Source organism: Phyllobates terribilis, unplaced genomic scaffold, assembly GCF_046119375.1.
Source record: "Phyllobates terribilis strain yellow unplaced genomic scaffold, ASM4611937v1 Scaffold_3__8_contigs__length_932513732, whole genome shotgun sequence".
In the NCBI taxonomy this organism is placed as follows: domain Eukaryota; kingdom Metazoa; phylum Chordata; class Amphibia; order Anura; family Dendrobatidae; genus Phyllobates; species Phyllobates terribilis.
The window spans coordinates 21,683,369-21,709,271 of record NW_027362763.1 but is presented as its reverse complement, the minus strand read 5'-3'; the positions used below and the strand labels follow the sequence as shown (position 1 = coordinate 21,709,271).

Genomic DNA, 25,903 nt, shown 5'->3' with positions numbered 1-25,903 from the left:
ATAATATATACCTGACAGGAGCCCATACATTCTGCTGCCTCCAATAATATATACCTGACAGGAGCCTATAGATTCTGCTGCCTCCAATAATATATACCTGACAGGAGACCATAGATTCTCCTGCCTCCAATAATATATACCTGACAGGAGCCCATACATTCTGCTGCCTCCAATAATATATACCTGACAGGAGCCCATACATTCTCCTGCCTCCAATAATATATACCTGACAGGAGCCCATACATTCTCCTACCTCCAATAATATATACCTGACAGGAGCCCATAGATTCTCCTGCCTCCAATAATATATACCTGACAGGAGCCCATAGATTCTCCTCCCTCCAATAATATATACCTGACAGGAGCCCATACATTCTGCTGCCTCCAATAATATATACCTGAGAGGAGCCCATACATTCTCCTGCCTCCAATAATATATACCTGACAGGAGCCCATACATTCTCCTGCCTCCAATAATATATACCTGACAGGAGCCCATAGATTCTCCTGCCTCCAATAATATATACCTGACAGGAGCCCATAGATTCTGCTGTCTCCAATAATATATACCTGACAGGAGCCCATACATTCTCCTGCCTCCAATAATATATACCTGACAGGAGCCCATACATTCTCCTGCCTCCAATAATATATACCTGACAGGAACCCATACATTCTCCTGCCTCCAATAATATATACCTGACAGGAGCCCATACATTCTCCTACCTCCAATAATATATACCTGACAGGAGCCCATACATTCTCCTGCCTCCAATAATATATACCTGACAGGAGCCTATACATTCTCCTGCCTCCAATAATATATACCTGACAGGAGCCCATACATTCTCCTGCCTCCAATAATATATACCTGACAGGAGCCCATACATTCTCCTGCCTCCAATAATATATACCTGACAGGAGCCCATACATTCTCCTGCCTCCAATAATATATACCTGACAGGAGCCAATACATTCTGCTGCCTTCAATAATATATACCTGACAGGGGCCCATACATTCTCCTGCCTCCAATAATATATACCTGACAGGAGCCCATACATTCTGCTGCCTCCAATAATATATACCTGACAGGAGCCCATACATTCTGCTGCCTCCAATAATATATACCTGACAGGAGCCCATACATTCTCCTGCCACCAATAATATATACCTGACAGGAGCCCATACATTCTCCTGCCTCCAATAATATATACCTGACAGGAGCCCATACATTCTCCTGCCTCCAATAATATATACCTGACAGGAGCCCATACATTCTCCTGCCTCCAATAATATATACCTGACAGGAGCCCATACATTCTGCTGCCTCCAATAATATATACCTGACAGGAGCCCATACATTCTCCTGCCTCCAATAATATATACCTGACAGGAGCCCATACATTCTCCTGCCTCCAATAATATATACCTGACAGGAGCCCATACATTCTCCTGCCTCCAATAATATATACCTGACAGGAGCCCATACATTCTCCTGCCTCCAATAATATATACCTGACAGGAGCCCATACATTCTGCTGCCTCCAATAATATATACCTGACAGGAACCTATACATTCTCCTGCCTCCAATAATATATACCTGACAGGAGCCCATACATTCTGCTGCCTCCAATAATATATACCTGACAGGAGCCCATACATTCTGCTGCCTCCAATAATATATACCTGACAGGAGCCCATACATTCTCCTGCCTCCAATAATATATACCTGACAGGAGTCCATACATTCTGCTGCCTCCAATAATATATACCTGACAGGAGCCCATACATTCTCCTACCTCCAATAATATATACCTGACAGGAGCCCATACATTCTGCTGCCTCCAATAATATATACCTGACAGGAGCCCATATATTCTCCTGCCTCCAATAATATATACCTAACAGGAGCCCATAGATTCTGCTGCCTCCAATAATATATACCTGACAGGAGCCCATAGATTCTGCTGCCTCCAATAATATATACCTGACAGGAGCCCATACATTCTCCTGCCTCCAATAATATATACCTGACAGGAGCCCATACATTCTCCTGCCTCCAATAATATATACCTGACAGGAGCCCATACATTCTGCTGCCTCCAATAATATATACCTGACAGGAGCACAAACATTCTGCTGCCTCCAATAATATATACCTGACAGGAGCCCATACATTCTCCTGCCTCCAATAATATATACCTGACAGGAGCCCATAAATTCTCCTGCCTCCAATAATAAATACCTGACAGGAGTCCATACATTCTGCTGCCTCCAATAATATATACCTGACAGGAGTCCATACATTCTGCTGCCTCCAATAATATATACCTAACAGGAGCCCATACATTCTCCTGTCTCCAATAATATATACCTAACAGGAGCCCATACATTCTCCTGCCTCCAATAATATATACCTAACAGGAGCCCATACATTCTGCTGACTCAAATAATATATACCTGACAGGAGCCCATACATTCTCCTGCCTCCAATAATATATACCTGACAGGAGCCCATACATTCTCCTGCCTCCAATAATATATACCTGACAGGAGCCCATACATTCTCCTGCCTCCAATAATATATACCTGACAGGAGCCCATACATTCTCCTGCCTCCAATAATATATACCTGACAGGAGCCCATACATTCTGCTGCCTCCAATAATATATACCTGACAGGAGCCTATAGATTCAGCAGCCTCCAATAATATATACCTGACAGGAGCCAATACATTCTCCTGCCTCCAATAATATATACCTGACAGGAGCCCATACATTCTGCTGCCTCCAATAATATATACCTGACAGGAGCCCATACATTCTCCTGCCTCCAATAATATATACCTGACAGGAGCCCATAGATTCTGCTGCCTCCAATAATATATACCTGACAGGAGCCAATACATTCTGCTGCCTTCAATAATATATACCTGACAGGGGCCCATACATTCTCCTGCCTCCAATAATATATACCTGACAGGAGCCCATACATTCTGCTGCCTCCAATAATATATACCTGACAGGAGCCCATACATTCTGCTGCCTCCAATAATATATACCTGACAGGAGCCCATACATTCTCCTGCCACCAATAATATATACCTGACAGGAGCCCATACATTCTCCTGCCTCCAATAATATATACCTGACAGGAGCCCATACATTCTCCTGCCTCCAATAATATATACCTGACAGGAGCCCATACATTCTCCTGCCTCCAATAATATATACCTGACAGGAGCCCATACATTCTGCTGCCTCCAATAATATATACCTGACAGGAGCCCATACATTCTCCTGCCTCCAATAATATATACCTGACAGGAGCCCATACATTCTCCTGCCTCCAATAATATATACCTGACAGGAGCCCATACATTCTCCTGCCTCCAATAATATATACCTGACAGGAGCCCATACATTCTCCTGCCTCCAATAATATATACCTGACAGGAGCCCATACATTCTGCTGCCTCCAATAATATATACCTGACAGGAACCTATACATTCTCCTGCCTCCAATAATATATACCTGACAGGAGCCCATACATTCTGCTGCCTCCAATAATATATACCTGACAGGAGCCCATACATTCTGCTGCCTCCAATAATATATACCTGACAGGAGCCCATACATTCTCCTGCCTCCAATAATATATACCTGACAGGAGCCCATAAATTCTCCTGCCTCCAATAATAAATACCTGACAGGAGTCCATACATTCTGCTGCCTCCAATAATATATACCTGACAGGAGTCCATACATTCTGCTGCCTCCAATAATATATACCTAACAGGAGCCCATACATTCTCCTGTCTCCAATAATATATACCTAACAGGAGCCCATACATTCTCCTGCCTCCAATAATATATACCTAACAGGAGCCCATACATTCTGCTGACTCAAATAATATATACCTGACAGGAGCCCATACATTCTCCTGCCTCCAATAATATATACCTGACAGGAGCCCATACATTCTCCTGCCTCCAATAATATATACCTGACAGGAGCCCATACATTCTGCTGCCTCCAATAATATATACCTGACAGGAGCCCATACATTCTGCTGCCTAAAATAATATATACCTGACAGGAGCCCATACATTCTGCTGCCTCCAATAATATATACCTGACAGGAGCCCATACATTCTGCTGCCTCCAATAATATATACCTGACAGGAGCCCATACATTCTCCTACCTCCAATAATATATACCTGACAGGAGCCCATACATTCTGCTGCCTCCAATAATATATACCTGACAGGAGCCCATATATTCTCCTGCCTCCAATAATATATACCTAACAGGAGCCCATAGATTCTGCTGCCTCCAATAATATATACCTGACAGGAGCCCATAGATTCTGCTGCCTCCAATAATATATACCTGACAGGAGCCCATACATTCTCCTGCCTCCAATAATATATACCTGACAGGAGCCCATACATTCTCCTGCCTCCAATAATATATATCTGACAGGAGCCCATACATTCTCCTGCCTCCAATAATATATACCTGACAGGAGCCCATACATTCTCCTGCCTCCAATAATATATACCTGACAGGAGCCCATACATTCTCCTGCCTCCAATAATATATACCTGACAGGAGCCCATACATTCTCCTGCCTCCAATAATATATACCTGACAGGAGCCCATACATTCTGCTGCCTCCAATAATATATACCTGACAGGAGCCTATAGATTCAGCAGCCTCCAATAATATATACCTGACAGGAGCCAATACATTCTCCTGCCTCCAATAATATATACCTGACAGGAGCCCATACATTCTGCTGCCTCCAATAATATATACCTGACAGGAGCCCATACATTCTCCTGCCTCCAATAATATATACCTGACAGGAGCCCATAGATTCTGCTGCCTCCAATAATATATACCTGACAGGAGCCCATACATTCTCCTGCCTCCAATAATATATATCTGACAGAAGCCCATACATTCTCCTGCCTCCAATAATATATATCTGACAGGAGCCCATACATTCTCCTGCCTCCAATAATATATACCTGACAGGAGCCCATACATTCTCCTGCCTCCAATAATATATACCTGACAGGAGCCCATACATTCTCCTGCCTCCAATAATATATACCTGACAGGAGCCCATACATTCTCCTGCCTCCAATAATATATACCTGACAGGAGCCCATACATTCTGCTGCCTCCAATAATATATACCTGACAGGAGCCTATAGATTCAGCAGCCTCCAATAATATATACCTGACAGGAGCCCATACATTCTCCTGCCTCCAATAATATATACCTGACAGGAGCCCATACATTCTGCTGCCTCCAATAATATATACCTGACAGGAGCCTATAGATTCAGCAGCCTCCAATAATATATACCTGACAGGAGCCAATACATTCTCCTGCCTCCAATAATATATACCTGACAGGAGCCCATACATTCTGCTGCCTCCAATAATATATACCTGACAGGAGCCCATACATTCTCCTGCCTCCAATAATATATACCTGACAGGAGTCCATAGATTCTGCTGCCTCCAATAATATATACCTGACAGGAGCCCATACATTCTCCTGCCTCCAATAATATATACCTGACAGGAGCCCATACATTCTGCTGCCTCCAATAATATATACCTGACAGGAGCCCATACATTCTCCTGCCTCCAATAATATATACCTGACAGGACCCCATATATTCTGCTGCCCCCAATAATATATACCTGACAGGAGCCCATACATTCTGATGCTTCCAATAATATATACCTGACAGGAGCCCATACATTCTCCTGCCTCCAATAATATATACCTGACAGGAGCCCATACATTCTCCTGCCTCCAATAATATATACCTGACAGGAGCCCATACATTCTCCTACCTCCAATAATATATACCTGACAGGAGCCAATACATTCTGCTGCCTTCAATAATATATACCTGACAGGAGCCCATACATTCTCCAGCCTCCAATAATATATACCTGACAGGAGCCCATACATTCTGCTGCTTCCAATAATATATACCTGACAGGAGCCCATACATTCTCCTGCCTCCAATAATATATACCTGACAGGAGCCCATACATTCTGCTGCCTCCAATAATATATACCTGACAGGAGCCTATAGATTCAGCAGCCTCCAATAATATATACCTGACAGGAGCCAATACATTCTCCTGCCTCCAATAATATATACCTGACAGGAGCCCATACATTCTGCTGCCTCCAATAATATATACCTGACAGGAGCCCATACATTCTCCTGCCTCCAATAATATATACCTGACAGGAGTCCATAGATTCTGCTGCCTCCAATAATATATACCTGACAGGAGCCCATACATTCTCCTGCCTCCAATAATATATACCTGACAGGAGCCCATACATTCTGCTGCCTCCAATAATATATACCTGACAGGAGCCCATACATTCTCCTGCCTCCAATAATATATACCTGACAGGACCCCATATATTCTGCTGCCCCCAATAATATATACCTGACAGGAGCCCATACATTCTGATGCTTCCAATAATATATACCTGACAGGAGCCCATACATTCTCCTGCCTCCAATAATATATACCTGACAGGAGCCCATACATTCTCCTGCCTCCAATAATATATACCTGACAGGAGCCCATACATTCTCCTACCTCCAATAATATATACCTGACAGGAGCCAATACATTCTGCTGCCTTCAATAATATATACCTGACAGGAGCCCATACATTCTCCAGCCTCCAATAATATATACCTGACAGGAGCCCATACATTCTGCTGCCTCCAATAATATATACCTGACAGGAGCCCATACATTCTCCTACCTCCAATAATATATACCTGACAGAAGCCAATACATTCTGCTGCCTTCAATAATATATACCTGACAGGAGCCCATACATTCTCCTGATTCCAATAATATATACCTGACAGGAGACCACACATTCTGCTGCCTCCAATAATATATACCTGACAGGAGCCCATACATTCTGCTGCCTCCAATAATATATACCTGACAGGAGCCCATACATTCTCCTTCCTCCAATAATATATACCTGACAGGAGCCCATACATTCTCCTGCCTCCAATAATATATACCTGACAGGAGCCCATACATTCTCCTCCCTCCAATAATATATACCTGACAGGAGCCAATACATTCTCCTGCCTCCAATAATATATACCTGACAGGAGCCCATACATTCTCCTGCTTCCAATAATATATACCTGACAGGAGCCCATACATTCTCCTGCCTCCAATAATATATACCTGACAGGAGCCCATACATTCTCCTGCCTCCAATAATATATACCTGACAGGAGCCCATACATTCTCCTGCCTCCAATAATATATACCTGACAGGAGCCCATACATTCTCCTGCCTCCAATAACATATACCTGACAGGAGCCTATACATTCTCCTGCCTCCAATAATATATACCAGACAGGAGCCCATACATTCTCCTGCCTCCAATAATATATACCAGACAGGAGCCCATACATTCTGCTGCCTCCAATAATATATACCTAACAGTAGCCCATACATTCTGCTGCCTCCAATAATATATACCTGACAGGAGCCCATACATTCTGTTGCCACCAATAATATATACCTGACAGGAGCCCATACATTTTCCTGCCTCCAATAATATATACCTGACAGGAGCCCATACATTCTCCTGCCTGAAATAATATATACCTGAAAGGAGCCCATACATTCTCCTGCCTCCAATAATATATACCTGACAGGAGCCCATACATTCTGCTGCCTCCAATAATATATACCTGACAGAAGCCCATACATTCTCCTACCTCCAATAATATATACCTGACAGGAGCCCATACATTCTCCTACCTCCAATAATATATACCTGACAGGAGCCCATACATTCTCCTGCCTCCAATAATATATACCTGACAGGAGCCCATACATTCTCCTGCCTCCAATAATATATACCTGACAGGAGCCCATACATTCTCCTACCTCCAATAATATATACCTGACAGGAGCCCATACATTCTACTGCCTCCAATAATATATACCTGACAGGAGCCCATACATTCTCCTGCCTCCAATAATATATACCTGACAGGACCCCATATATTCTGCTGCCTCCAATAATATATACCAGACAGGAGCCCAAACATTCCGCTGCCTCCAATAATGTATACCTGACAGGAGCCCATACATTCTCCTGCCTCCAATAATATATACCTGACAGGAGACCATACACTCTGCTGCCTCCAATAATATATACCTGACAGGAGCCCATACATTCTGCTGTCTCCAATAATATATACCTGACAGGAGCCCATACACTCTCCTGCCCCCAATAATATATACCTGACAGGAGCCCATACATTCTCCTGCCTCCAATAATATATACCTGACAGGAGTCCATACATTCTGCTGCCTCCAATAATATATACCTGACAGGAGCCCATACATTCTCCTGCATCCAATAATATACACCTGACAGGAGCCCATACATTCTCCTGCCTCCAATAATATATACCTGACAGGAGCCCATACATTCTCCTGCCTCCAATAATATATACCTGACAGGAGCCCATACATTCTCCTGCCTCCAATAATATATAGCTGACAGGAGCCTATACATTCTCCTGCCTCCAATAATATATACCTGACAGGAGCCCATTGATTCTGCTGCCTCCAATAATATATACCTGACAGGAGCCCATACATTCTCCTGCCTTCAATAATATATACCTGACAGAAGCCCATACACTCTCCTGCCTCCAATAATATATACCTGACAGGAGCCCATACATTCTGCTGCCTCCAATAATATATACCTGACAGGAGCCCATACATTCTCCTGCCTCCAATAATATATACCTGACAGAAGCCCATACACTCTCCTGCCTCCAATAATATATACCTGACAGGAGCCCATACATTCTCCAGCCTCCAATAATATATACCTGACAGGAGCCCATACATTCTCCTACCTCCAATAATATATACCTGACAGGAGCCAATACATTCTGCTGCCTTCAATAATATATACCTGACAGGAGCCCATACATTCTCCTGCCTCCAATAATATATACCTGACAGGAGACCATACATTCTGCTGCCTCCAATAATATATACCTGACAGGAGCCCATACATTCTGTTGCCTCCAATAATATATACCTGACAGGAGCCCATACATTCTGTTGCCTCCAATAATATATACCTGACAGGAGCCCATACATTCTCCTGCCTCCAATAATATATACCTGACAGGAGCCCATACATTCTCCTGCCTCCAATAATATATACCTGACAGGAGCCCATACATTCTCCTGCCTCCAATAATATATACCTGACAGGAGCCAATACATTCTCCTGCCTCCAATAATATATACCTGACAGGAGCCCATACATTCTCCTGCTTCCAATAATATATACCTGACAGGAGCCCATACATTCTCCTGCCTCCAATAATATATACCTGACAGGAGCCCATACATTCTACTGCCTCCAATAACATATACCTGACAGGAGCCCATACATTCTCCTGCCTCCAATAACATATACCTGACAGGAGCCCATACATTCTCCTGCCTCCAATAACATATACCTGACAGGAGCCTATACATTCTCCTGCCTCCAATAATATATACCAGACAGGAGCCCATACATTCTCCTGCCTCCAATAATATATACCAGACAGGAGCCCATACATTCTGCTGCCTCCAATAATATATACCTTACAGTAGCCCATACATTCTGCTGCCTCCAATAATATATACCTGACAGGAGCCCATACATTCTGTTGCCACCAATAATATATACCTGACAGGAGCCCATACATTTTCCTGCCTCCAATAATATACACCTGACAGGAGCCCATAGATTCTCCTGCCTCCAATAATATATACCTGACAGGATAGTTAGTTTAGTTTAGTTTATTTTTTTTTATAGCGCCAACATATTCCGCAGCACTTTATAAATTTTAGGGGGGACTTATACAGACAATACAGAATAAGCATATCTCATATTGAACGGAGTGAGGGCCCTGCTCGCAAGCTTACAGTCTATGAGGAAGTGGGGGAGACACAAAAGGTAAAAAGTAGATATATTGTATAATGTATAATGCAGCCTTGATATACTGAATAGGATAAATAATAATACATGGACTGGTCGCCAGCCAGTATGTGTGCAGTCCTGACAGAGGCTTTTATGTGCATGGTTGGTTTGAACCCGAAGTTGAAGAAGATTTTAATATGGGGGAAAGCTGGGATGGACAGAGTGTGTTTAGGTGATACGCCAGTCTAAAGAAATGTGTTTTTAGGGTTCGCTTGAAACTGTGGGTATTGGGAATTAATCGAACTGTCCTGGGTAGTGCATTCCAGAGAATTGGCGCAGCACGCGAGCCCATACATTCTCCTGCCTCCAATAATATATACCTGACAGGAGCCCATACATTCTCCTGCCTCCAATAATATATACCTGACAGAAGCCCATACATTCTCCTGCCTCCAATAATATATACCTGACAGGAGCCCATACATTCTCCTGCCTCCAATAATATATACCTGACAGGAGCCCATACATTCTCCAGCCTCCAATAATATATACCTGACAGGAGCCCATACATTCTCCAGCCTCCAATAATATATACCTGACAGGAGCCCATACATTCTCCAGCCTCCAATAATATATACCTGACAGGAGCCCATACATTCTCCTGCCTCCAATAATATATACCTGACAGGAGCCCATACATTCTGCTGCCTCCAATATTATATACCTGACAGCAGCCCATACATTCTGCTGCCTCCAATAATATATACCTGACAGGAGCCCATACATTCTGCTGCCTCCAATAATATATACCTGACAGGAGCCCATAGATTCTCCTGCCTCCAATAATATATACCTGACAGGAGCCCATAGATTCTCCTGCCTCCAATAATATATACCTGACAGGAGCCCATACATTCTCCTGCCTCCAATAATATATACCTGACAGAAGCCCATACATTCTCCTGCCTCCAATAATATATACCTGACAGGAGCCCATACATTCTCCTGCCTCCAATAATATATACCTGACAGGAGCCCATACATTCTCCAGCCTCCAATAATATATACCTGACAGGAGCCCATACATTCTCCAGCCTCCAATAATATATACCTGACAGGAGCCCATACATTCTCCAGCCTCCAATAATATATACCTGACAGGAGCCCATACATTCTCCTGCCTCCAATAATATATACCTGACAGGAGCCCATACATTCTGCTGCCTCCAATAATATATACCTGACAGCAGCCCATACATTCTGCTGCCTCCAATAATATATACCTGACAGGAGCCCATACATTCTCCTGCCTCCAATAATATATACCTGACAGGAGCCCATACATTCTCCAGCCTCCAATAATATATACCTGACAGGAGCCCATACATTCTCCAGCCTCCAATAATATATACCTGACAGGAGCCCATACATTCTGCTGCCTCCAATAATATATACCTGACAGGAGCCCATACATTCTGCTGCCTCCAATAATATATACCTGACAGCAGCCCATACATTCTGCAGCCTCCAATAATATATACCTGACAGGAGTCCATACATTCTCCTGCCTCCAATAATATATACCTGACAGGAGCCCATACATTCTCCTGCCTCCAATAATATATACCTGACAGGAGCCCATAGATTCTACTGCCTCCAATAATATATACCTGACAGGAGCCCATACATTCTGCTGTCTCCAATAATATATACCTGACAGGAGCCCATACATTCTCCTGCCTCCAATAATATATACCTGACAGGAGCCCATAGATTCTCCTGCCTCCAATAATATATACCTGACAGGAGCCCATACTTTCTCCTGCCTCCAATAATATATTCCTGACAGGAGCCCATACATTCTCCTGCCTCCAATAATATATACCTGACAGGAGCCCATACATTCTCCTACCTCCAATAATATATACCTGACAGGAGCCCATACATTCTATTGCCTTCAATAATATATACCTGACAGGAGCCCAAACATTCTGCTGCCTGCAATAATACATACCTGACAGGAGCCCATACATTCTGCTGCCTCCAATAATATATACCTGACAGGAGCCCATACATTCTGCTGCCTCCAATAATATATACCTGACAGTAGCCCATACATTCTCCTGCCTCCAATAATATATACCTGACAGGAGCCCATACATTCTGCTGCCTCCAATAATATATACCTGACAGGAGCCCATACATTCTGCTGCCTCCAATAATATATACCTGACAGGAGCCCATACATTCTCCTGCCTCCAATAATATATACCTGACAGGAGCCCATACATTCTGCTGCCTCCAATAATATATACCTGACAGGAGCCCATAGATTCTCCTGCCTCCAATAATATATACCTGACAGGAGCCCATACATTCTGCTGCCTCCAATAATATATGCCTGACAGGAGCCCATACATTCTGCTGCCTCCAATAATATATACCTGACAGGAGCCCATACATTCTGCTGCCTCCAATAATATATACCTGACAGGAGCCCATACATTCTCCTGCCTCCAATAATATATACCTGACAGGAGCCCAAACATTCTGCTGCCTCCAATAATATATACCTGACAGGAGCCCATACATTCTCCTGCCTCCAATAATATATACCTGACAGGAGCCCATACATTCTCCTGCCTCCAATAATATATACCTGACAGGAGCCCATACATTCTCCTGCCTCCAATAATATATACCTGACAGGAGCCCATACATTCTGCTGCCTCCAATAATATATACCTGACAGGAGCCCATACATTCTGCTGCCTCCAATAATATATACCTGACAGGAGCCCATACATTCTCCTGCCTCCAATAATATATACCTGACAGTAGCCCATACATTCTCCTGCCTCCAATAATATATACCTGACAGGAGCCCATACATTCTGCTGCCTCCAATAATATATACCTGACAGGAGCCCATAGATTCTCCTGCCTCCAATAATATATACCTGACAGGAGCCCATACATTCTGCTGCCTCCAATAATATATGCCTGACAGGAGCCCATACATTCTGCTGCCTCCAATAATATATACCTGACAGGAGCCCATACATTCTCCTGCCTCCAATAATATATACCTGACAGGAGCCCATACATTCTCCTGCCTCCAATAATATATACCTGACAGGAGCCCAAACATTCTGCTGCCTCCAATAATATATACCTGACAGGAGCCCATACATTCTCCTGCCTCCAATAATATATACCTGACAGGAGCCCATACATTCTCCTGCCTCCAATAATATATACCTGACAGGAGCCCATACATTCTCCTGCCTCCAATAATATATACCTGACAGGAGCCCATACATTCTGCTGCCTCCAATAATATATACCTGACAGGAGCCCATACATTCTGCTGCTTCCAATAATATATACCTGACAGGAGCCCATACATTCTCCTGCCTCCAATAATATATACCTGACAGGACCCCATACATTCTCCTGCCTCCAATAATATATACCTGACAGGAGCCCATACATTCTCCTGCCTCCAATAATATATACCTGACAGGAGCCCATACACTCTCCTGCCCCCAATAATATATACCTGACAGGAGCCCATACATTCTCCTGCCTCCAATAATATATACCTGACAGGAGCCCATACATTCTGCTGCCTCCAATAATATACACCTGACAGGAGCCCATACATTCTGCTGCCTCCAATAATATACACCTGACAGGAGCCCATACATTCTGCTGCCTCCAATAATATACACCTGACAGGAGCTCATACATTCTCCTGCCTCCAATAATATACACCTGACAGGAGCCCATACATTCTCCTGCCTCCAATAATATATACCTGACAGGAGCCCATACATTCTCCTGCTTCCAATAAGATATACCTGACAGGAGCCCATACATTCTCCTGCCTCCAATAATATATACCTGACAGGAGCCCATACATTCTCCTGCCTCCAATAATATATACCTGACAGGAGCCCATACATTCTCCTGCCTCCAATAATATATACCTGACAGGAGCCCATACATTCTCCTGCCTCCAATAATATATACCTGACAGGAGCCCATACATTCTCCTGCCTCCAATAATATATACCTGACAGGAGCCCATACATTCTCCTGCCTCCAATAATATATACCTGACAGGAGCCCATACATTCTCCTGCCTCCAATAATATATCTGACAGGAGCCCATACATTCTCCTGCCTCCAATAATATATACCTGACAGGAGCCCATACATTCTCCTGCCTCCAATAATATATACCTGACAGGAGCCCATACATTCTGCTGCCTCCAATAATATATACCTGACAGGAGCCCATACATTCTGCTGCCTCCAATAATATATACCTGACAGGAGCCCATACATTCTCCTGCCTCCAATAATATATACCTGACAGGAGCCCATACATTCTCCAGCCTCCAATAATATATACCTGACAGGAGCCCATACATTCTCCTGCCTCCAATAATATATACCTGACAGGAGCCCATACATTCTCCAGCCTCCAATAATATATACCTGACAGGAGCCCATACATTCTCCAGCCTCCAATAATATATACCTGACAGGAGCCCATACATTCTCCTGCCTCCAATAATATATACCTGACAGGAGCCCATACATTCTCCTGCCTCCAATAATATATACCTGACAGGAGCCCATACATTCTCCTGCCTCCAATAATATATACCTGACAGGAGCCCATACATTCTCCTGCCTCCAATAATATATACCTGACTGGAGCCCATAGATTCTCCTGCCTCCAATAATATATACCTGACAGGAGCCCATAGATTCTACTGCCTCCAATAATATATACCTGACAGGAGCCCATACATTCTCCTGCCTCCAATAATATATACCTGACAGGAGCCCATACATTCTCCTGCCTCCAATAATATATACCTGACAGGAGCCCATACATTCTCCTGCCTCCAATAATATATACCTGACAGGAGCCCATACATTCTCCTGCCTCCAATAATATATACCTGACAGGAGCCCATACATTCTCCTGCCTCCAATAATATATACCTGACAGGAGCCCATACATTCTCCTGCCTCCAATAATATATACCTGACAGGAGCCCATACATTCTCCTGCCTCCAATAATATATACCTGACAGGAGCCCATACATTCTCCTGCCTCCAATAATATATACCTGACAGGAGCCCATACATTCTCCTGCCTCCAATAATATATACCTGACAGGAGCCCATACATTCTCCTGCCTCCAATAATATATACCTGACAGGAGCCCATACATTCTCCTGCCTCCAATAATATATACCTGACAGGAGCCCATACATTCTCCTGCCTCCAATAATATATACCTGACAGGAGCCCATACATTCTCCTGCCTCCAATAATATATACCTGACAGGAGCCCATACATTCTCCTGCCTCCAATAATATATACCTGACAGGAGCCCATACATTCTCCTGCCTCCAATAATATATACCTGACAGGAGCCCATACATTCTCCTGCCTCCAATAATATATACCTGACAGGAGCCCATACATTCTCCTGCCTCCAATAATATATACCTGACAGGAGCCCATACATTCTGCTGCCTCCAATAATATATACCTGACAGGAGCCCATACATTCTGCTGCCTCCAATAATATATACCTGACAGGAGCCCATACATTCTCCTACCTCCAATAATATATACCTGACAGGAGCCCATACATTCTCCTGCCTCCAATAATATATACCTGACAGGAGCCCATACATTCTCCTGCCTCCAATAATATATACCTGACAGGAGCCCATACATTCTCCTGCCTCCAATAATATATACCTGACAGGAGCCCATACATTCTGCTACCTCCAATAATATATACCTGACAGGAGCCCATACATTCTCCTGCCTCCAATAATATATACCTGACAGGAGCCCATACATTCTGCTACGTCCAATAATATATACCTGACAGGAGCCCATACATTCTCCTGCCTCCAATAATATATACCTGACTGGAGCCCATAGATTCTCCTGCCTCCAATAATATATACCTGACAGGAGCCCATACATTCTCCTGCCTCCAATAATATATACCTGACAGGAGCCCATACATTCTCCTGCCTCCAATAATATATACCTGACAGGAGCCCATACATTCTGCTGCCTCCAATAATATATACCTGACAGGATACCATACATTCTGCTGCCTCCAATAATATATACCTGACAGGAGCCCATACATTCTCCTGCCTCCAATAATATATACCTGACAGGAGCCCATGCATTCTGCTGCCTCCAATAATATATACCTGACAGGAGCCCATACATTCTGCTGCCTCCAATAATATATACCTGACAGGAGCCCATGCATTCTGCTGCCTCCAATAATATATACCTGACAGGAGCCCATACATTCTGCTGCCTCCAATAATATATACCTGACAGGAGCCCATACATTCTGCTGCCTCCAATAATATATACCTGACAGGAGCCCATACATTCTCCTGCCTCCAATAATATATACCTGACAGGAGCCCATACATTCTGCTGCCTCCAATAATATATACCTGACAGGAGCCCATACATTCTGCTGCCTCCAATAATATATACCTGACAGGAGCCCATACATTCTCCTGCCTCCAATAATATATACCTGACAGGGGCCCATACATTCTCCTGCCTCCAATAATATATACCTGACAGGAGCCCATACATTCTACTGCCTCCAATAATATATACCTGACAGGAGCCCATACATTCTACTGCCTCCAATAATATATACCTGACAGGAGCCCATACATTCTCCTGCCTCCAATAATATATACCTGACAGGGGCCCATACATTCTCCTGCCTCCAATAATATATACCTGACAGGAGCCCATACATTCTCCTGCCTCCAATAATATATACCTGACAGGAGCCCATACATTCTCCTGCCTCCAATAATATATACCTGACAGGAGCCCATACATTCTCCTGCCTGCAATAATATATACCTGACAGGAGCCCATACATTCTCCTGCCTCCAATAATATATACCTGACAGGGGCCCATACATTCTCGGCTCATCCCTAATATCAGGATTGGAAAGCCGCGTAAAGCTCTGCCCTTCTCGATGACATCATCACTTGGTACCGACGTCTTCACAGGTCCTTCATCATCACTGTTCTGCATAGCCCCGCCCCCTGATTACTTGGAGCTGATGTCATCACAGGTCCTTCATCACCACTGTTCCGCAGCGCTCCGCCCCCTGGTCACGTGGTGCTGACGTCATCACAGGTCCTGCAGTCTCGCCGTGCAGTGGGTGCAGCTGTTGTCTCTGGTGTCAGCCCTGCGCACAGGACGCGTTCACACGGCTGCGGTATCAGGTGAGGTGACAGCAGCCAGGACTCGGCTCTCACACACAGTCTGCTGCAGTCATGGCTTCCTCTTCCTCAGTCACACAGTGTCCGCCGGTGTTCTGCTCACTCCCTGCAGTCTCTGTGTCCCCTCTGTGACCGCAGACGTCTGAGTCCTCCCCGCGGTCCGCACACTGTCAGGACGAGGAGGGACCGCCCCCTTGTCTGCTCTGGAGGAGGAGGGACCGCCCCCTTGTCTGCTCTGGAGGAGGAGGGACCGCCCCCTTGTCTGCTCTGGAGGAGGAGGGACCGCCCCCTTGTCTGCTCTGGAGGAGGAGGGACCGCCCCCTTGTCTGCTCTGGAGGAGGAGGGACCGCCCCCTTGTCTTCTCAAGAGGAGGAGGGACCGCCCCCTTGTCTGCTCTGGAGGAGGAGGGACCGCCCCCTTGTCTGCTCTGGAGGAGGAGGGACCGCTCCCTTGTCTGTTCTGGAGGTGGAGGGGCCACCACCTTGTCTCCTGGCGATTGCGCCTGTGTGTGTGCGGAGGAGGAGGGACCGCCCCCTTGTCTCCTCTGTTGACTGGCCTATATGTGCGGAGGAGGAGGGACCACCCCCTTGTCTCCTCTGGAGACTGGCCTGTGTGTGCGGAGGAGGAGGGACCGCCCCTTTGTCTCCTCTGGAGATTGGACCTGTGTGTGCGGAGGAGGAGGGACCGCCGCCTTGTCTCCTCTGGAGACTGGCCTGTGTGCGGAGGAGGAGGAACCACCCCCTTGTCTCCTCTGGAGACTGTCCTGTGTGCGGAGGAGGGACCGCCCCCTTGTCTCCTCTGGAGACTGGCCTGTGTGCGGAGGAGGAGGAACCACCCCCTTGTCTCCTGGGGAGACTGGCCTGTGTGCGGAGGAGGAGGGACCGCCCCCTTGTCTCCTCTGGAGACTGGCCTGTGTGCGGAGGAGGAGGGACCGCCCCCTTGTCTCCTCTGGAGACTGGCCTGTTTGCGGAGGAGGAGGGACCGCCCCCTTGTCTCCTCTGGAGATTGGACCTGTCTGTGCCAGTGTGATGTCCTGATCAGGCTTTTGGTACCTTGTAGAGATGCTTTTCCCCTGCATCGGTTCTTCTGCAGCCTGACGTCACTCAGCCATTTATTGTCGGAGTTGATGCGTCTGAAGTGCCGATGGGCGCTGTGTTCTCTTAGTGATTGCAATCCTTGTGCATAGTCTTCTCAGAAACTATCGTATCATCCGCTGAGAAAAACGATGACGTCGGTAACGGGGAACTCTTGGCAACTAAGTGGGCTATTGAGGAGTGGCGGGGGCAGTGCATCCAGTCACGGTGATCACTGATCATAAAAATCCATTTACAATCTGCTAAGTGTCTGATTCCTAAACGATGGTCATTGTTCTTCACCAGATTCAACTTTTTAGTGACATATAGGCCGGGGGATAAGAATGTTGAGGCGGTTGCCTTATCTCGATATCCTGGGGGGGGGGGGGGGGATATTTGTGGACCGCTTCCTTTATTACAGAAAGGAGAAGTTATTGCTTCTATAGGTTCTGATCTAGAGAAGGAGGTTGTCGAGGCTCAGGGGGGTTGTCGAGGCTCAGGGGGGTTGTAGAGGCTCAGGGGGGTTGTAGAGGCTCAGGGGGGTTGTCGAGGCTCAGGGGCATGCCCCGGGTGTCTGTCCTATAGGAGAACTGTACGTACCCGTGAATCTCCATCTTAAAGTTCTAAGAGAACATCATGATTCGATCTTGGCCGGACATCCTGGTAGTAAGCCACCACAGATCTCCTTATCCGGTCATTGATGATGGGAATTTGGATTTTTAGATAGCTAAGATCGTTGAGTCCTTTCACCCATCGTACTCGCTTATATAGCGCCATTAATTCCACAGTGCTTCACAATCTAAATTCCCTACCAGTATGTCTTTGGAACACATTCAGTATTTGGTCAGTATTTTATATGAATATTTGGTAAGCCAAAACCAGGAGTGGGTGAAAAATGCAGAATTGGTGATGTGTTTCTATTATACTTTTCATGTGATGGTTCCACTTCTGATATTGGCTTACAAATAGTGACTGAGTACTGAACGTGTGAACGTGGCCTTAGAGTCGTCATGATTAGAGTGATGGCAGATGTGAGGGGGCCATACATCCTTATCCTGGTATGTATACCACCCTCAGAGTTATCCTGGTACAGTGCTGGCCAAAAGTATTGGCACCCCTGCAATTCTGTCAGATAATACTCAGTTTCTTCCTGAAAATAATTGCAATCACAAATTCTTTGGTCTTATTATCTTCATTTAATTTGCTTGCAAGGAAAAAACACAAAAGAGAATGAAGCAAAAATCAAATAATTGATCATTTCACACAAAACTCCAAAAAAAGGGCTGGACAAAAGTATTGGCACCCTCAGCCTAATACTTGTTTGCACAACCTTTAGCCAAAATAACTGGGAACAACCGCTTCCAGTAACCATCAATGAGTTTCTTACAATGCTCTGCTGGAATTGTAGACCATTCTTCTTTGGCAAACTGCTCCAGGTCCCTGATATTTGAAGGGTGCCTTCTCCAAACTGCTATTTTGAGATCTCTCCACAGGTGTTCTATGGGATTCAGGTCTGGACTCATTGCTGGCCACCTTAGAAGTCTCCAGTGCTTTCTCTAAAACCATTTTATAGTGCTTTTGGAAGTGTGTTTTGGGTCATTGTCCTGCTGGAAGACCCATGACCTCTGAGGGAGACCGAGCTTTCTCACACTGGGCCCTACATTATGCTGCAAAATTTGTTGGTAGTCTTCAGACTTCATAATGCCATGCACACGGTCAAGCAGTCCAGTGCCAGAGGCAGCAAAGCAACCCCAAAACATCAGGGAACCTCCACCATGTTTGACTGTAGGGACCGTGTTCTTTTCTTTGAATGCCTCTTTTTTTTTTCCTGTACACTCTATGTTGATGCTTTTTCCCATCTACTTTTGTCTCATCTGACCAGAGAACATTCTTCCAAAACGTTTTAGGCTTTCTCAGGTAAGTTTTGGCAAACTCCAGCCTGGCTTTTTATGTCTCGGGGTAAGAAGTGGGGTCTTCCTGGGTATACTACCATACAGTCCCTTTTCATTGAGACGTCGACGGATAGTACGGGATGACACTGTTGTACCCTCGGACTGCAGGGCAGCTTGAACTTGTTTGGATGTTAGTCGAGGTTCTTTATCCACCATCCGCACAATCTGGCGTTGAAATCTCTCATCAATTTTTCTTTTCCGTCCACATCTAGGGAGGTTAGCCACAGTGCCATGGGCTTTACACTTCTTGATGACACTGCGCACGGAAGACACAGGAACATTCAGGTCTTTGGAGATGGACTTGTAGCCTTGAGATTGCTCATGCTTCCTCACAATTTGGTTTCTCAAGTCCTCAGACAGTTCTTTGGTCTTCTTTCTTTTCTCCATGCTCAATGTGGTACACACAAGGACACAGGACAGAGGTTGAGTCAACTTTAATCCATGATAACTGGCTGCAAGTGTGATTTAGTTATTGCCAACATCTGTTAGGTGCCACAGGTAAGTTACAGGTGTTGTTAATTACACGAATTAGAGAAGCATCACATGATTTTTCAAAGGGTGCCAATACTTTTGTCCACCCCCTTTTTTTAGGTTTGGTGTGGAATTATATCCAATTTGGCTTTAGGACAATTCTTTTTGTGTTTTTTTCATTGAAGACAAATTAAATGAAGAGAATAATACCAAAGAATTTGTGATTGCAATCATTTTCAGGAAGAAACTGAGTATTATCTGACAGAATTGCAGGGGTGCCAATACTTTTGACCAGCACTGTATATATGGCCCTCTCATCTTTATCTTGTTATGTATGGCCCCCTCATCTTTATCCTGTTATGTATGGCCCCCTCAGTGTTTCCCTGGTATGTATGGTCCCCTCATCCTTATCCTGGTATGTATGGCCCCCTCATCCTTACCCTGGTATGTATGGCCTCCTCATCCTTACCCTGGTATGTATGGCCCCCTCATCCTTATCCTAGTATGCATGGTCCCCCTAATCCCCATCAGGCTGCCCAAAAAAAAAAAAATAAACACTCCTGCTCACCTTTCTTCTCTCCTCCAGCGCTGCGTCCGGTCTTCCCGCACTGATCTCTCCATGTGAGTTATGGCAGTGACGCCATGCGCGGCTCACAAAGAGAGATCAGCTGCCGGAAGTCACTGCTCCCCACGCCGCGACTGTGTGCGCGGGGAGCAGTGACTTCACTCTCCTTCATAGCCGGCACACAGTGTACACACGCTGTGGCTCCTGCTGCTGCCGGGCTATCGTGTGTGCCCACTTATTAAAGGGCTTGAATATTCACCCCCTCCCCACGCCCATGGGCATGGAGAGAGGTTGAAAATTCATGCCCTTTAACAGCGGACACTGGTGATTCCGGCAACAGCAGGAGCCGCTGTGCGGCTACACTGTATACCGCTATTAAGGAGCATGAATATTCATTTTCTTTAGCAGCGGGGACAGTGTAGGCTGCTGCGGGCAGCTGCTGCCTCCTGTGCCCCCTCCTCCACCGCTACCACTCTCCGCCACACCCCACATATATATATATATATATATACACCCCCCAACATTCGGACTATAAGACGCACCCCCCATTTTCCTACAAAATTTTGGATGAAAAATGTGCGTCTTATAGTCCGAAAAATACGGTAAGTATTCATCATAACGGATCTGAGAATACGAATAATGATGTCCCCTGTCATCTCCAGCCTCTCCCTCCGCCATAAAGACGCCGACAAGACCGAAGCCGCCATATCATCCAGTGAGCGACCCAACAAGGATGGAGGAGGACAAGACAGAGATTAGAAGAACAATAACGGACCTCGCCTTAGAGATCATCTCCCTGCTGAGTGGAGAGGTAAACTCTTCTATATTTCTATTATCTGCTGAGTGGAGAGATAAACTCTTCTATATTTCTATCATTATCTGCTGAGTGGAGAGGTAAACTCTTCTATATTTCTATTATCTGCTGAGTGGAGAGGTAAACTCTTCTATATTTCTATCATTATCTGATGAGCGGAGAGGTAAACTCTTCTATATTTCTATCATTATCTGATGAGCGGAGAGGTAAACTCTTCTATATTTCTATTATTATCTGCTGAGTGGAGAGGTAAACTCTTCTATATTTCTATCATTGTCTGCTAAGTGGAGAGGTAAACTCTTCTATATTTCTATTATTATCTGCTGAGCGGAGAGGTAAAGTCTTCTATATTTCTATTATCTGCTGATTGGAGAGGTAAACTCTTCTATATTTCTATCATTATCTGCTGAGTGGAGAGGTAAACTCTTCTATATTTCTATCATTATCTGCTGAGTGGAGAGGTAAAGTCTTCTATATTTCTATTATTATCTGCTGAGTGGAGAGGTAAACTCTTCTATATTTCTATCATTGTCTGCTAAGTGGAGAGGTAAACTCTTCTATATTTCTATCATTATCTGCTGAGTGGAGAGGTAAAGTCTTCTATATTTCTATTATTATCTGCTGAGCGGAGAGGTAAAGTCTTCTATATTTCTATTATCTGCTGATTGGAGAGGTAAACTCTTCTATATTTCTATCATTATCTGCTGAGTGGAGAGGTAAACTCTTCTATATTTCTATTATCTGCTGATTGGAGAGGTAAACTCTTCTATATTTCTATTATCTGCTGAGTGGAGAGGTAAACTCTTCTATATTTCTATTATCTGCTGAGTGGAGAGGTAAACTCTTCTATATTTCTATTATCTGCTGAGTGGAGAGGTAAACTCTTCTATATTTCTATTATCTGCTGAGTGGAGAGGTAAACTCTTCTATATTTCTATTTGCTGAGTGGAGAGGTAAACTCTTCTATATTTCTATCATTATCTGCTGAGTGGAGAGGTAAACTCTTCTATATTTCTATCATTATCTGCTGAGTGGAGAGGTAAACTCTTCTATATTTCTATCATTATCTGCTGAGTGGAGAGGTAAACTCTTCTATAGTTCTATCATTATCTGCTGAGTGGAGAGGTAAACTCTTCTATATTTCTATCATTATCTGCTGAGTGGAGAGGTAAACTCTTCTATATTTCTATCATTATCTGCTGAGTGGAGAGGTAAACTCTTCTATATTTCTATCATTATCTGCTGAGCGGAGAGGTAAACTCTTCTATATTTCTATTATCTGCTGAGTGGAGAGGTAAACTCTTCTATATTTCTATCATTATCTGCTGAGTGGAGAGGTAAACTCTTCTATATTTCTATCATTATCTGCTGAGTGGAGAGGTAAACTCTTCTATATTTCTATCATTATCTGCTGAGTGGAGAGGTAAACTCTTCTATATTTCTATCATTATCTGCTGAGTGGAGAGGTAAACTCTTCTATATTTCTATCATTATCTGCTGAGTGGAGAGGTAAACTCTTCTATATTTCTATCATTATCTGCTGAGTGGAGAGGTAAACTCTTCTATATTTATATTATCTGCTGAGTGGAGAGGTAAACTCTTCTATATTTCTATTATTTGCTGAGTGGAGAGGTAAACTCTTCTATATTTCTATTATCTGCTGAGTGGAGAGGTAAACTCTTCTATATTTCTATTATCTGCTGAGTGGAGATGTAAACTCTTCTATATTTCTATTATCTGCTGAGTGGAGATGTAAACTCTTCTATATTTCTATTATCTGCTGAGTGGAGAGGTAAACTCTTCTATATTTCTATTATCTGCTGAGTGGAGAGGTAAGCTCTTCTATATTTCTATTATCTGCTGAGTGGAGAGGTAAACTCTTCTATATTTCTATCATCTGCTGAGCGGAGAGGTAAACTCTTCTATATTTCTATTATCTGCTGAGTGGAGAGGTAAACTCTTCTATTGTCACGCTGTCTCGGTGTACTGGAGGTAGGGGGCCTAAGCTGACCCTAAACTGGGGCCCTGACTAATCGCTCTACCTGGAGGTACTGTTAAAGGTACAGAGGTCCAGGCCGCCAGCGTAACCCCTACCTCCTGAGGATCCCTGCACCTAAGTAATCTAGTCCTGAGAAGGACCCCGATCACAACAAAAGGGGACAGGTAATAATATGCCAACACTCAGTACTTAGACGAACGAGACAGTACAAGGGTAAAACCAAAACCACCTTGCATACAAAAACTACACAACAACAACAGAGGGAACACCAACGGGAAAGGAGATAAATGATAAAGTGAGGAAGGGAAAAACCACTCCAAATACACTTAGCTCTGAAACTCCAAATACCACGATCCGCTCTGTTAGTCTGCATGAAATGCTTTCACCGACAACTTCCCTAACAGATCAGCAGACATATGAAGGAATCTCACTACTGCAGAATTGATTGCAGCTGGGCAAGGCTGGACCTTGTCTAGCACAGAGAGAGAGAGTTAACTCCCTCACTGCCGAAAAGCACAAAGCACCAAAAACTCAGCTGCGAGAAGTCAGGCTGTGCAATCGTGACGATCTTCGTGGCGACACAACCATGACATCTATATATCTATTATCTGCTGAGTGGAGAGGTAAACTCTTCTATATTTCTATCATTATCTGCTTAGTGGAGAGCTAAACTCTTCTATATTTCTATTATCTGCTGAGCGGAGAGGTAAACTCTTCTATATTTCTATCATTATCTGCTGAGTGGAGAGGTAAACTCTTCTATATTTCTATCATTATCTGCTGAGCGGAGAGGTAAACTCTTCTATATTTCTATCATTATCTGCTGAGCGGAGCGGTAAACTCTTCTATATTTCTATCATTATCTGCTGAGTGGAGAGGTAAACTCTTCTATATTTCTATTATCTGCTGAGCGGAGAGGTAAACTCTTCTATATTTCTATTATCTGCTGAGCGGAGAGGTAAACTCTTCTATATTTCTATTATCTGCTGAGCGGAGAGGTAAACTCTTCTATATTTCTATTATCTGCTGAGTGGAGAGGTAAACTCTTCTATATTTCTATTATCTGCTGAGTGGAGAGGTAAACTCTTCTATGTTTCTATTATCTGCTGAGCGGAGAGGTAAACTCTTCTATATTTCTATCACTATCTGCTGAGCGGAGAGGTAAACTCTTCTATATTTCTATCATTATCTGCTGAGTGGAGAGGTAAACTCTTCTATATTTCTATTATCTGCTGAGTGGAGAGGTAAACTCTTCTATATTTCTATTATCTGCTGAGTGGAGAGGTAAACTCTTCTATATTTCTATCATTATCTGCTGAGTGGAGAGGTAAACTCTTCTATATTTCTATTATCTGCTGAGCGGAGAGGTAAACTCTTCTATATTTCTATTATCTGCTGAGTGGAGAGGTAAACTCTTCTATATTTCTATTATCTGCTGAGTGGAGAGGTAAACTCTTCTATATTTATATCATCTGCTGAGTGGAGAGGTAAACTCTTCTATATTTCTATTATCTGCTGAGTGGAGAGGTAAACTCTTCTATATTTCTATTATCTGCTGAGCGGAGAGGTAAACTCTTCTATATTTCTATTATCTGCTGAGTGGAGAGGTAAACTCTTCTATATTTCTATCATTATCTGCTGAGTGGAGAGGTAA

General features: G+C 44.0%; 1 protein-coding gene and 1 long non-coding RNA gene across 3 annotated transcripts in view; one reads left to right on the top strand and one right to left on the bottom strand.

Annotated features, from left to right (window-relative positions):
- LOC141257893 (uncharacterized) overlaps window positions 1-17,179 on the bottom strand; it is a 73,259-nt gene extending 56,080 nt beyond the window's left edge. The window contains exon 1 of the long non-coding RNA XR_012318116.1: window positions 17,050-17,179. This is a non-coding gene — a long non-coding RNA (uncharacterized lncRNA). The remainder of the gene's footprint in view (window positions 1-17,049) is intronic.
- A 49-nt stretch (window positions 17,180-17,228) lies between these two features.
- Window positions 17,229-25,903, top strand: part of LOC141258719 (uncharacterized) — a 183,713-nt gene continuing 175,038 nt past the window's right edge. For both annotated transcript variants that reach the window (XM_073673755.1, XM_073673753.1), the window contains exons 1-2: window positions 17,229-17,378; window positions 22,099-22,247. In XM_073673755.1, coding sequence (XP_073529856.1) covers window positions 22,170-22,247 — 78 coding nt within the window. In that variant the 5' untranslated portion in view covers window positions 17,229-17,378; window positions 22,099-22,169. The remainder of the gene's footprint in view (window positions 17,379-22,098; window positions 22,248-25,903) is intronic.